Source organism: Lonchura striata, chromosome 18, assembly GCF_046129695.1.
Source record: "Lonchura striata isolate bLonStr1 chromosome 18, bLonStr1.mat, whole genome shotgun sequence".
In the NCBI taxonomy this organism is placed as follows: domain Eukaryota; kingdom Metazoa; phylum Chordata; class Aves; order Passeriformes; family Estrildidae; genus Lonchura; species Lonchura striata.
Genome location: NC_134620.1, coordinates 10,889,632 through 10,903,210, shown reverse-complemented (window position 1 = coordinate 10,903,210; position 13,579 = coordinate 10,889,632). Strand labels below are relative to the sequence as shown.

Genomic DNA, 13,579 nt, shown 5'->3' with positions numbered 1-13,579 from the left:
TGAATTTGGTTTCACTTGGGCTCAAACTTAAGGTCTGAGCACTCCTAGAAGTTTGTGGTTGGTGCCATTGTGTCTGTGGCAAACAGACCTGGAGCTGGTACTTTTTTTGCTTTTTTACAACAGGATCCTCCTATCTTAGTCCTTTGACATTGTGCTAGAAAAAACTACGGAATGAGTAAAAAGCATGTGAACTGATTTTTGTTCAGCTTTAGGGCTGTAGTGTAGAGCAGTCACTCAGGGCTGACAGAGTTTTTAAAGAAGGAGCAGCCATGCCCGTGAACCCCTGCCTGACACAGCCAAGGGCTTCCAGCTCCCTTCCCTGCTGCCACTGGTGGCTTCTGGTGGGGAACTTGGCACAGAAATCTCTCCAAATTCAACTCAGGCAGCACAATTCAAGTCAGTGTGAGTCAACTTCTTCACCCTCACATCTGCAAATCCATAGCTGAGCTTGCAGAAGTTTTTACTTTGCAGTGAGACCTTTTAAATAGAAGCTGATTTTTCTTTCAGGTATTTTGATGGAGTTAATTATCCATTTTCATCTCATGTCATCAGCTTGGTGTCTTTGTAAGAGGAGCAGAGAGACATGCATTGAACATGGGCTCAGATTTAATCAGGGTCTGTTGGTCATGGTTCTATTATAGGTGTGAGATCTGGTTTCACAGCCAGCACTGTTCTAGGTCTTGAGGTTTGTTGCCATAAAATAAAACCAGGGCAAGCTGTTTCATTCCCTTGGCTCCACTTACACTGCTAAAAAAAGTCATGGAAAACCTCAGAGGTGTTTCACACAGAACAGGAAAGATGAATTTTGGGGCTGAGAGTGGTCCATATGTTTTACCTAAATTGCTCTGATGCATGCTAAAAATAGCACCTGGGTGCCTTTAGTAGTGCTTTGCTTTTGGTGTACTGGGCAGTCCAAAAAAAATGTTTTCATTCAAAATTCATCTGGCAGCATCACCATTACTTAGTTTTGATTCAGTTATTAATTCCAAAATGAAGATGAAGAGTGATTTGTTCAATGCATGTGTCCCAGATGTGCTGGGAGGGCACTTAGTCCTTTTGAGGGTTTTTGTTGCATCCTACAGCCCTTTCCCTGCTAGAGGCTGAAATTCCCATCCTGGTTTTTATTCATCTTCTCAGATGTTTCATTCTAAGCTTGTTGCTGGGCAGAGCTGGTGGACTCTGCCTTTTCCCATCAAACAGGATTCCTTTCAGGAGCAGGGCAGGGCCCTGGTTTGAGTTCCACACCTGCATTCACCTGGGACTGTGTCTCTGCTTATAGAAGAGCTTTGATCTGCAGTGCTTTTTATGTTGTACCCAAATCTGTCTGCAAAAAGTTTGTCCTTTGTGGTGAACATCCTTCAACAAACAATTTGTAAAGAGAAATTACTACAAGTTGGCACTTTGATTCTGAATTTGGAATTAGGTACAGGCCCTACGGTGAATAGTTGCTGAATTGTTCTGCCCTAATATTCACTGAGGACACAGTGAGTTGTTCTCAAAAATAATATTTTGGTACTACCAGTAAGTGGAATTTTAATCTTTAAATTTTATCTTTAAATTCACAGGGAGCTGTTAGGGTAAGGGAAGCAAGTTTGCAGCAAGCAGGCTTTAAAAATGAGTTGTTTGTCTTGTTTGGGGCTGGGGGGAGGAGTGAAGCTGTTCAGTTTAATTAATGAAGATACAAGGGCCAGTGCTGAAACAGTTCCTGCTTTCTCATTCTTAATAACTTCTCTTTGGTTTAACAGGCCATGAACGTAGCTGGCAGATAAATCTGGGCCAGAAACCCATAGTGATGGACATTTGGTAGCTGCCTTTGTTGTTCTCTCATTATTTTGACAGGAATGATTATTTAAACTACTTTACTCTGTGATTGCACTTAGGCTGACTGCAAGGAGTTGTTTTTTACCATGCCCTTAAACAAGAAGAAAATAGTATAAATAGATTTAGAGCTGATATTTTGTGGTCATTCACCTTGCTGCCTCTTTTTTTTTTTTTTTTTTTTTTTTTTTAAAGTTGTGACAGCTTTCAGGGGAAATAAATTGCATCATACAAAAACTTCTCTGAATGCAAGCCTTAGAATTATAGAATCTAATTTGGGTTGAAAGGAGGCTTAAAATTACCCAGTCCCACCCCCTGCCATGGGCTGGGACACTTTGTAGTATCCCAGGTTTTTCCAGCCTGGCCTGGGACACTTCCAGGGATGGGGCAGCCACAGTTTCTCTGGTCACTCTGTGCCAGGGCCTCACAGCCTCTCTGTTCTGGCAATCCATTTTTATTGGAATTGGTAATATTGTGAAAGTTTTGGGAAGCACTCCTGACGTTCACTGGGGGGTGACTGTGTGTGTGTTTTGACTGCTGTCTCCTAAAACATCTCCTGAGCTGTGTGTTTGTTATTCACTTGTTGTCAGGCAATCCTATCACTTTCTCTACATCTTTAATTCCAGGCTTGAAGCTAAGGAGCACTTTTTTCCCAGGAATGTTTGTTTGAAGTTTAACTTGTGTCTCATGTGGAGAGACAGTAACTGTGCAGAAGAGCTGTGAAATGCAGCATTTGGAGTAGGAGGTGTTGATTTCAACTATGCAGCTTTTTTAAAAAAAAAAGCAAATCTATCCCCTCTTTGGCATCCCAGAATGAAATGGCCTTGTTCTGGCTTGTGCTTCCTGCAGTGTTGAAGTCAGGGATCCTGCTCCACGGTCAGAACCAGGTTTTATTAACTCTGATGAGAGTTCCACGTGCCCTGGGGAGAGCCTGGGTTCCCTGTCACTGCTCAGGATCTTCCTGATGGAGCCTCTGGCTCCTCCCTGCTGCCTTGGCCTTCTTAGGGGTTCATTCCTTATCAGCTTGGCTGCCTGAAGCTGAGAAGGAAATTTAATCTGATGGTGCAGGAGAGGTTTTAAAGATGTTCCCTGCTAGTTCCTGTGCTGTGGTGCTGTACACTCCCACCTCTCAGAGGAAGTGCTGTTGTGGCTCACTCAGCCCTAGCAGGGCTTATATTTAGAATTAGATTCTTGTCTGCTTTTTGCACATTGGGTCAACCTCTGCTCCATCTTCAGCCTTGCCCTGAACCTCCTGACCTGTGTGTGGTGAGTGTTCACAGCCAGGCAGAACAGCTTGATTTGCAGGGTAGGAAAAAAAATTGCAAACTCTCAAATGTCTTTGAAATTCTCTGTGGAATGAGGAGGATAACAGCACCAGGAGTCACTGCAGGAGCAGGGAGCTGATGTCACTGCATGATGGTAACCAGATCCCTGGCAAAACCAACTTCATCTGCATTCATCTGACCACATTTCTCTGTTGTGGCCAGAATCCATGCAGGGTAGACTTTGGGTCTCTCTTTGGTGCTGCAGCCTGTGCCAGGGCTTCACCACCCTCACAGGCAAGGATTTCTTCCTAATATCTGATCTAAACCTGCCCTATGCCAGTTTAAAACCATTCCCCTCCAAAGTCCCTCCCCAGCTCTCTTGGAGCTCCTTTAGTACATCTGCTTTGCTGCACTTTTTGTTGTGCCTTTCCAGGGAGAAAGGCTTGGGATCCAGTCCTGTGCATCAATGGGGAAGCAATGGGAAGGTGGAGGATTAGACCAGTCACCCTCTAAAAACAACTCCTGTTTTGTAAGGGAAATGCTGTCAGGCTTTAGCATCAGGGATGCCATTGGTGGTTGGGTATCATATCCCTGTGGAAGAGGCAGGGAAAACTCATATGGAAAAGCAGCCCAGGGTTGCATAGCAACAGGGAGGCTGTCAGGCCTGATGGCATTTATGAGATGCTTGGTACTGTGGGACTGGGACGTACTCCACTGCCCATGGGAGAGGGAAACATCCATTATTTAAAGGGTTTTTGAGCAGAGCAGTGGAGCTCCTTAGGATCTGAGAGCTGAGTGTGCTGTGTGAGTGCTCACAGTCACGTGGGGCACACGTGTGTTTCTCCAGGCACTCTTTGTGCATTCAGCAGGAGCAGCAGCAGCTCCAGTTTTCCACATAAAACCAGCTTGTCCTGCCCAGCCCAGGATGCACCAGGGCCAGAGGGATCATGGAATGATTTTGGGATGGGAGGGACCTTAAAGCTCATCCCATTGCAGCCCCTGCCATGGGTAGGGACACCTTCCACTATCCCAGGCTGCTCCAAGCCCTGTCCAACCTGGCCTGGGACACTTCCAGGGATCCAGGGGCAGCCACAGCTGCCCTGGGCAGGGAAGCATTTCTTCCTGACATGAATCTGAACCTACTCTGTGTCAGTGGGAAGCCATTCCCCCTTGTCCAAAGTGCCTTCCCAGCTCTCTTGGAGCCCCTTGAGATACTGCAAGACCATAGTAAGGTCTCTGTTGAGCCTCCTCTTCTCCAGGCTGAACAATTCTCAGCCTCTCCTTATGGGAGAGCTGCTCCATCCCTGTAATCATCTTCAGGGCCTCCTCTGGGCTCATTCCAACATCTGCACATCCTCCCTGTGCTGGGACCCCAGAGCTGGACACCCCACAGAGGGATGCTCCACCTGAGCAGACACCACAGCCACTCTGCCATCTCCTTACCTGCTGACCACCCTGGAGCTGCCTGTGTTAGGCTGGAAAGCCCTGGAGGTTCTGAGATAATTCCATTTATTCTGTCCCTGCTCTTAGGGCTGGTCTCCAGGGATGGGGCAGTGCTCATTTGAGGGTTTGAGGCTGTTGTGCTGGCAGGGGTGTTTGGGAGGGCTGGGGAGCCTTTCCTCATGCTGGAGGTCTGGAACTCATCCCTGAGCTCAGCTGGGCAGTTCCTGGAACTCTTTATCTGGGGCTGCAGCAGGGAGGGTGGGGGCAGAAGGTGCTGCCTCAGCCTGGAACCTTCCCCTTCAGCAATTAATTAAAGCACAGAGCTGGCTGATCTCACCAGTCTGAATCCCACCTGATTGCTGGGAATTAAGAGGAGCTGGAGCCATGACTTACTCCTTATGGGCAGCATTCATTGGATGGATAGTAAGTACAGATGGAAATCCTGGGATCCTCTTCCCACTTGCTGTTTTGGCAATTGGGTACTTCCAAATTAAAATCCATGGGCTGTGACCCATAGGCCCTCTTATTGTGGTGGGTTTTTCAGTGTTGGTTGGTTTCAATCTGATGTTATGTTCTGATAATTCTTTTAGTGCTCCAAAATGCATAATTCACCTCTTAGTCCTTAGAATTCTTAGAGTAATTGTAGAATAATTTAGGTTATAAAGGACTTATTGTGCTCATCAAGCCAAGCATCCCATTCAAAGCAGAGTTCACTACAAAATAATACCGTAAAATATGAATAAATGGAAGTCTGTTGCTGTCTTTCTGGGATACTGCAAGGGAGCAGCTGGAATAGTTTTTGGGATTTGTAAGAACTTGTAAGCTCTGCTAAAATGCAGTGTCACACTTAAGGAGCAATTTAACCACATTTTTTGCTTCTTTAATTAAAGTAAGGAGAGGAGAAATGGAAAAAAAAAAAAAAAGCAGCATCCCTTTTCAAGAAATCAGCACCATTTTTTCTCTGAGTTGTGTATTAACAAGGCAGATGGTCAAAACTTCCTTCCATTGTGCAGTTCCTCTTCATACCCAACCCATGCCAGTGGAATTTAGCTCTGAACATTCACACTCAAGCTGTGGGCTGTCACTTTGGCTGGCTGATGTCTCGGGCTCCTTGGCAAACAAAGATATTTTTGAAACTGTCTGTGCAGCTTCTGACTCAGGAGATCTCTGGGAGCTGGTGTTCCTCCTGTGCCAGGTCTTCATTTCCCATCAGTGCAGGAGGCTTTTGCACATAAATGTCTGCATTGACTCAGAGTTAGGGGTGATTTTGGGGCTGGTGGGACCAACGTTGTGTGTGCATCGTTCTCAGGAATGGGAAATTGCAGGAGTAATCAGCCCTGGACTGTAGCCAAGCCCAGCTTAATTCCAAGGGAGGACTGAAAGAGGCATAATCATAATGGCTTATTTTAGAAGAACCAGAGGCAAAGCAGGACACAGCTCAGCTGCTTAATTTTATAGAAAAATTAAGTAGATTTTTTCCCCTAGCTCCTGGTGTGAGAACTCGGGAGTTAAAGATCAAAGCATGGAGAATTACAGCATTTGAAACCTGGATCAGGCGTGGGTTTTATTTGATTTGGGAGATTTTTCTGTCATCATAAATTAGAAAAGTTCCAATTTGGGTTTATCTTGTGTGCTAAAAAGACACCAGACCCCTCTTTGCTGCTTTTTCCTTTGGAATGATTGGTTTTCCAGTTTCCTGAATATTCTGTCTATGGAGGAAATGTCTGTACCTTTCCTGGCTTTGTGTTGACTGCCTTGAGTCTTTCAGGAGTGTGGTGACAATAATAGAAAAGAGATCTTCAAAAGAAAAGCTAAAACTCTTCATTCTTACTAATAATCACCTTCTGGCAAGGCAAATCTTCCTGGTTTGTTGTCACTTCCTTCCTCAGCACCCCCTCTCCTCTGAGCTGCTGCACAGGCTATAAATTGCTTTTCTGCACCACTCTTGGTGCCCCCAGCCAACACCTCCTCCACCAGCCAAGGAGAGGATCAGCTCCTCTTCCCACTCCTTATTTTTCTGCTTGGTACCTAGAGAGAGTTTATTTTTTCCAATTAATCATTTGGCACCTTAAAAAGTAACGTGTTGAAAGGGCCTGTCAGGGAAGGACACAATCGTTTTGAAATAAGCAGCTTCCTCCAGAAGCAAAATAAAATAATGATTCTGAATATAACAAAGTCTTTAGAACACAGCGAACTCTAGATTTCCTAGAGCTTGGAGGGTTTTATTCCTGACATTTAGCTTCAGTTTGTTGCATTGAACTTAACTTCACAATGCCTTCAGAAGCAGTAATTTTATTTCTTTTTTCAGGCTTGTTTTGGGTTTAGCACAGAGAAATAACTCTGCTAATGGTGTCATTCTGGGCAGCAGTGTAAGATCTTGTTAGGTATTCCTGAGCCTTCTCAGGAGTGGTGTCTTTGCACCCAAACTTGACCCCTGTGGCTGCTGAGCCGTTGTTATCTGGGCTGCCCACACCCCTCCTGCACAGCCCCCCGAGCCCCGATAACTCAGCTGGGTAAACAAGGGCTCCCCACTGCAGCACGACAAAAGCTGCTCCCGTTCCTGTTTCTAAGCTTTTTAGTCTTAATTTCTAGTAGAAACAGCATGGGTGATTGCAAATAAAATGGTGCCGTGTGTAGAGTTAATGGGCGTTAGTTGTAACCAGTGGAAAAAGATTGTAAGAGCGGGATAACTCGTGATTTGGGATTGGCAAAAAATTCATAATAAGCATCAAGGTGGAAAATAATCCCCTGAATGAGTGTGGACAGCTGGGAGGGGAGTGAGAAGAGCCACTGGTATTTATTAGTCCCTTTCCTAGAAGGGCAGCCACTGGCCAAAGGTTCCGTGGCCACTGGGTGAGAGCTGAGCCCAGGAGTCCCTGGAGCAAATCATGGGACTGGGAAGCTGCAGAGGGAATTTGTGGAAGGCAAAACATCCAGCCAAGCCAAGCAGGAGGAAGTGCCCTGTGGTTTCTAGGAAATAGCAGACTGTCTCCTGTGTTGGAAGCAGCGTGTGCCTGGCTCGCATTTGGAATCTTGTACCTGGCATGGAGTGGGAAATGTAAGAGCTTAACTCGCCTCCAGGCATTCATGTACATATCTCTATTTAGATATCTGTATAGGATAGGTTTGACTCCATCTTTTTGAGGTTTTTTTCCAACCTTAAAGATCTTATGATTGTATAAAGTGTAAGAACGGGTGAATTTTGGGGCTGCAGGAACATCTGGAGTAAGAAAAACAGGAATTATCTATTCCATGTAACTCACAAACCAAGCCCGTTTAACTTGAGTATTGCAAACAGAATTTAGCTTAGTCTTTCATTTCAAGGTGCATGGTGATAGTTGGAGCAAATGGTGGAACCTTTTGTATTTCCTGTCAGCAGCAAAGAACATGACAGGGCTGGAGAGTGGCTGTGGCCACTGGGAAATAAGAACTGGTTATGAGAACTGGATGTGTTGTGGTATTTCTCAGTAGCCAGGTGTCAGCACTGCTGAATTATTAGTAATGGTTTTATAGTCTTAAGGAAGCTTTCTTTAGGTGTACAAAATAAAAAAAAATGCAATCTCCCTTTCCCCCCCAGTAATGTGAATGAATTCTACATATTAAATATAGGATTTCTTAATTATTGTTTCTTTGTGTGTGCTGCCTGAAGAGATGTGTTCTAGTCCCAGCAATGTGTTCTGCTCAGTTGCAGAGGGTCAGAGGCAAGGGGTACTTAAATAGAGAGAAAAATCCTTGGGTTTTACCAAGGGCAGGTGGAAAACCATGTAATTTGCTGTCAGATAAAATCTTGATAAGCAAAACTGATGTGGAGCTGAAAGCCATGTTTGTATTTGTTCAGGGTAATGAAGGTGAAAGAGACCAAGAGTTAATTATCTGCTCCCAGTGTAGAATTTCAGGAACTCTTGAAGCTCCCTGAATAACTCGGTACAACTGCAGGGCTGGGTTGACATTGGTGTGCTGCAAATCTGGGGTGCCAGCACTGACCCACTTCTCTCCCTGGAAAGCTGAGGGCCTGGGATCCACTCATTCCTTCTTAGGAAAGCAGCAGATCCATGGAATAAAAACTGTCAGGAAAGGAGAGGTCAGAGTAAACCAAAGCAAACCCACTGTGGTCTGTCCTGCGTTGGGTTTGGATGTTACACCAGTTTGTAGAAAGCTTTTTGTGTCTGGCCCTGTGCTTATTTATTTATGTATTTATGCATTTTATTTTGACTGTCTTCCAAAGAAAGCTTGGGGAAAAAAAAGTAAAGGATCATTCTATTAAACACAGGAAAAGAGCAGTGGAGCTGATGTTCGCCTGCTGTGCTTGAGGAGGTGAAATATCATTCCCAGCAGAATTCCTTGTGCTTGCATAGGTGCTTTGAGAAGTTCTGTGCAACCCGAGATAAGAGCCATATTAAAGCAGCATGGAGTTCCTGAAACAAGGAGTCAGCTCCAACCTCTGGAATCCTCTATTTGCCCGGGAAAACAATTACTGTAATCATTGTCCAGAGAATTATTGTCCAGAGAATGGTCGCTCCGAGTTCACAGCAGTTCTTTGTGCTCAACTTCATTCCCAGTCAGCCGAGCTGAACTGTCAGGTTCCGAGGCATTATTGCCAATAAAACCTGCTAGTCCCTGGGGCAGGGGCTGGAGCTCTGAGTGAAGGTTTTGTTGCAGGACCAGCTGAGGCAATGCTTCTCCAGGCAGCCGCCGGGGGCGAAGGACACGGACACGCTGGTGCAGGAGCCCGACAGCCACTACGGCACCTGGAGCCAGCAGCGGCACAGCGGAGACAGGTGAGCTTTGCTCAGCTTGGGGATGCTGCAATCCCACCATCCCAGAATAGTTCCATGCTGGAATGGCCTTAAAAATCATCTCATTCCAACCCTCAGCCATGGGATACCTTCTGCTAGAGCAGGTCGCTCCAAGCCCTGTTCTCGGACACTTCTACTTGTTTTCAAATCTGATTTTCTTTCCTTTAAAAGATTTTCTGATTGTCTTTCCTTTAAAAATACTACCAGGTGAATAGCAAAATCTCTCTGGAATAGCAGAGTGGCAAAATCCCTCTGGAGCAGGGACTCTGGGCCTCAGGTGGGGTGACACAGGGTGCATCTCTCCATGCCCACATCTCAGACTCTCGAGTGTTTTATTGGTGGTGAAGTGGAGGATGAAATGGAGTATCAGCTGAGTGAAACTGATATTGAGTATTGCTGATGCTTTTTTGCTCTTAGAATGATTTAGTGAAATAAACCTAGAGCAGTAAAGTGTGAGTTTTTTTTATAGTTCACACCTGTTGTATAAATTACAGCTTGATCTACCCTGAACTTGTACCCTGTCTGCTCAGTGTAGTGTGAAAATAGCATTTTATCTGGTTTTTATGCTATACTTGTTGGGATCTTACAGCAGACATTAATGTCAATTATGTTTGGTTTGTTCTGCACTTGAGCACTGTGTGTTATGAATATTTTTATTGCTTATGAAATCAGGGTAACGACCAGCTCGAGGTTCAGCAGCCAAATGAGTGCCAACAGTGACAGCCACGCTGCTGTAAAATTAACTTGGATCCCAGGATGGTACAGACATTTCTGAGATCAGTTTCTTAACAAAGGTGCTTGTCTCAGCTTCACAGCAGACAGCACTGGAGAGTTATTTCAATCCATCCATCCTGATGAGAACAGCTCCACCTAAATGTTCCGGTTCACTGAAGGATTGGACTCAATCCCATGTGCTGGAATTTTGTTTGCACTGCAAGAAGTATTTAGATTTTGCCTTTTTTACAGTATAATGGTGACAGTGTAGAGACTCTTCAGCATTTTGCCACCCCATTGCTCTGTTTTATTTTGACTTACAGCTCACTGGAGGGGAATTACTGCTGTATTTATTCAGGCACTTGAAGAGAAATGAGATTAGTGTACTTTTAAATAATGGAAGTCTTCCTGGAATATATTGAACAAGCATTTTGTCTGTGGTTTATTTTGGATGAAGTCCCTGTCAGGAGCAGTGCAGATGTTCTCCTCATGTTGCTGTGGGTGCTCAGAGCCTTTGGTGCCTCCTCCTCACCCCAGCTGGAGGCAGGAACACTCAGGAGATGTTGATGGTTCAGTTTTCCTGTTTGGCCTGGCTCACTTCCTTGCCAGCCCCACGGTGTCACACCCCGTGGGGACCAAGGGGTGTCACAGCCTCCTGCTGTGCTGGGGGAACCTCCAGCCTGGGGCATTTCCCAGCATTGCAGCCATGGAGGGATCATTTGAGGAGTGTTCTGGGAATGACCTCATCTTCATGGAATCACAGAGTCCTTAAGGTTGGAAAAGACCTCCAAGATGACCAAGTCCAGCCTTCTCCTGAATCCCACTGTGGCCATTCATCCAAGCAGAGCCACCTCTGCTTGGCATGTGGACACTAACAGGGATGGGGACTCCTCTGCTTCTCTGGGAGAGGAGAGGAATTTTGAAATCAAAAGCCATAACTTCATGGCAACAGGATGAGCACTGTCCTTTTCCTAGAGGAGCTTTTGGAAGGTGAAGGAAGGAGTATTTTCCTCTAGAGCTGAGCCACTGCTGGAATTAGCATAAGGAGCTCCTCTGGGCTGGTTCCAGTGAGCTTTGGCCAGTAACTCCTTGGGATGGACAGAGATTAAATAAACCATCTCCTCCCATTTGGAGGCATTAATTGGATTTTTCTTAGTTTATCTAAAAGATTTGGTTTTAATTTTTCTCAAGCGCTTTAATGAGCTTTTCCAAGTTGGCAGTGTAGAAAATCCTTTTAGGTTAGAACAATCTTCATAAGGAAAATTTTTGTTTTTTACAGGAAAGGAATTGGTTTTAGATGGTGGAGCCATACAGCTCTGACTCCTCATTTCACAGGCTGAAGCAACACCTTTTTATGGCCTCTATACACTGTCATGCTAAAACTAATTAAATTTAATTGCAGTTGGAAGTGAGGATTGCTGTCAGTTTATTGTCCATTGTGATAGCCATCCTGCTGGGTTTGTGTGCTCCACATGAGGGATGATGTCTCAGAAGTGTCTATAAATGTACCTGTGGAGCATCAGGGTAGCTCATGGATACACTCACAAACCCTGAAATCTTAATGAAGTAATAGAAAGAGGTGCATAATATATCTCAGTAATGAGAACTGAAAATATGTTTTCAATTTCATTTTTCTAAAGGGAATTTTCCCTCTCATTAGCTGTTCACTGGAAAGAATCCACTGCACATAACTGGGTTTGGACTCTGGGTATCCCTCCCACATTTGGGGATGAGCTGTGCCATAGGGGTTGGTGTATGAGGCTGTAATTGTGCATAAACTCCAAAGAAAAATCCGTTGGGAAGGTTTGGGAATGAGGAACCACCAACCAGTCCTATTTCAGCTGGATTTCCATCACATACTAATCTCAGATATTTCAGTTTTAAAAACCTCAATGAATTGTATCAGCTGCAGCCCTGGGATGTAGCAGATTTTTTGGAGATGTGCAAGTCCAACAGGATCCTTTCAACACACGCTTTAATTTCCATGAAAGGTCCTGCACATTGTCCCTCCCCTCTCCATTTTTCCATATTGCAGTGGCTCTAAAGCCTAATGCTGCAGATACCAAATGTCATTTGAAGCAAAAATCCTAGACAAAAACCTTCCCCCAGAGCTCATTAGTGCCATTCTTAATTATCCTGGGGCCCACTGGTGAAGGAGGGAAGCAGCATTCCCTCTGCTCGTGTGCTGGAAACCCTCTGGGCAGTGTCTGCTCTGCCAGACTGGACATGGCACCATGTGCTGGTTCTGATGGAATGCTGAGTGGTTAAACTGCCAAGTGTTTTTATCCTGGGATTTCTGTACCAAATACTAAGCTTTATTGCTTAAAAGATGTGCATATGTTGATATAGGTGTGGGTTTTTTAGGTTTAGAACAGTTTTCCTAGATATGTGCCCAAGAAATGCTGCTTAGTGGCAAAAGACTTCTATTAAGAGGAGGAAAAAAGAATCAGAACTAAATCCTTTCGGTTTTGGTTTTTTTGGAACTGAGAATTAGAAGCACGACAGCCCAATTTTTACTGACAATAAAATGTTCCTATTTCAAAGAATACTCCAGCCTTTGTAACAAAGGCAGACACAACTCTGTCCAGCTTTCAGTCCTGACCCTGCAGCTCATTCCTGTCAGTCTGGGCCACGGGAGGAATTCTAGGAATACACCGGGAGCATCCCACACCGGGGAGCAGGTGCTGCTGCCCGCCTTCTGCCCATGGAGCCCTGCCTTAGGCTGCCACCTGGTGCCCAGCTCTCTTCATCTCCAGCATTCCTGAAGGAAAAAATCCTCAGGCTGGGCGGAATGTGTGAGAACCCAGGGCTTGGTCTGGGGTCTCGTGTGGTGGAAAAGTCTCTCCTCCAACCCGTGCTTCCAAAGAAAGGCTCAGCAGTCTCTATTGTTCGGTCTCAAGGCAGTTTATTGCAAGTTATCTAAAAGATTTTCTTCTCGAGCTGCTGTGGTTTGCTCACAGCTCAGGCAGAGGCACACACACACCCTGACATCCTCTCTGTCTGCTGTCTTCTTCTTCTCTCCCCCCACCCAGGGCTGCTGCTATCTTTTATATGATATATTACGTATTACATGTTTATAGTTGGCCCCCAATACCTACTACCTATATTACAAAGTACTTTTCTACTCTAAACCAATCTGTGAGTGCCAGCATCACCAAGAACATGGAGGTGAGGAAGAAGAAGGAGGAGGAACAGGATCAGCCCACTTTCCTCCATCTTAGAACTTCTGAGCCCCATGTACAAAGTAAAAAACCCCCTGTACAGGTGCTAAAACCCCCCTGTACAATACTAAAAAAAAATTCCCCTCTACTTTGTAACTACTTTTACTATACTATCTAACCTTTTGTGACTGCTTGGTCCACCTCCAAAGCTGGTAACTCATTCCATGGCTCAAACTCAAAATCACAGCTGTTTGCAGCTGCCTGCCAGGGTCTAAAATGCTTCTGACCAAGGCCTGGAACCTCTAAAAATGTCTGAGAGACATTTTGAGTTCCAACAGGAATGCACCCCAAATACACCCCAATCCCAACACGCTGTGAATCC

The 13,579-nt window shown here is 45.1% G+C and overlaps 1 protein-coding gene across 4 annotated transcripts in view; it reads left to right on the top strand.

Moving 5' to 3' along the window:
• The window catches only part of KIAA1671 (KIAA1671 ortholog), a 62,931-nt gene that overhangs the window by 45,610 nt on the left and 3,742 nt on the right, over nucleotides 1–13,579 (top strand). For all 4 annotated transcript variants that reach the window (XM_077787211.1, XM_021544706.3, XM_077787212.1 and 1 more), the window contains one exon: nucleotides 9,186–9,304. In XM_077787211.1, coding sequence (XP_077643337.1) covers nucleotides 9,186–9,304 — 119 coding nt within the window. The remainder of the gene's footprint in view (nucleotides 1–9,185; nucleotides 9,305–13,579) is intronic.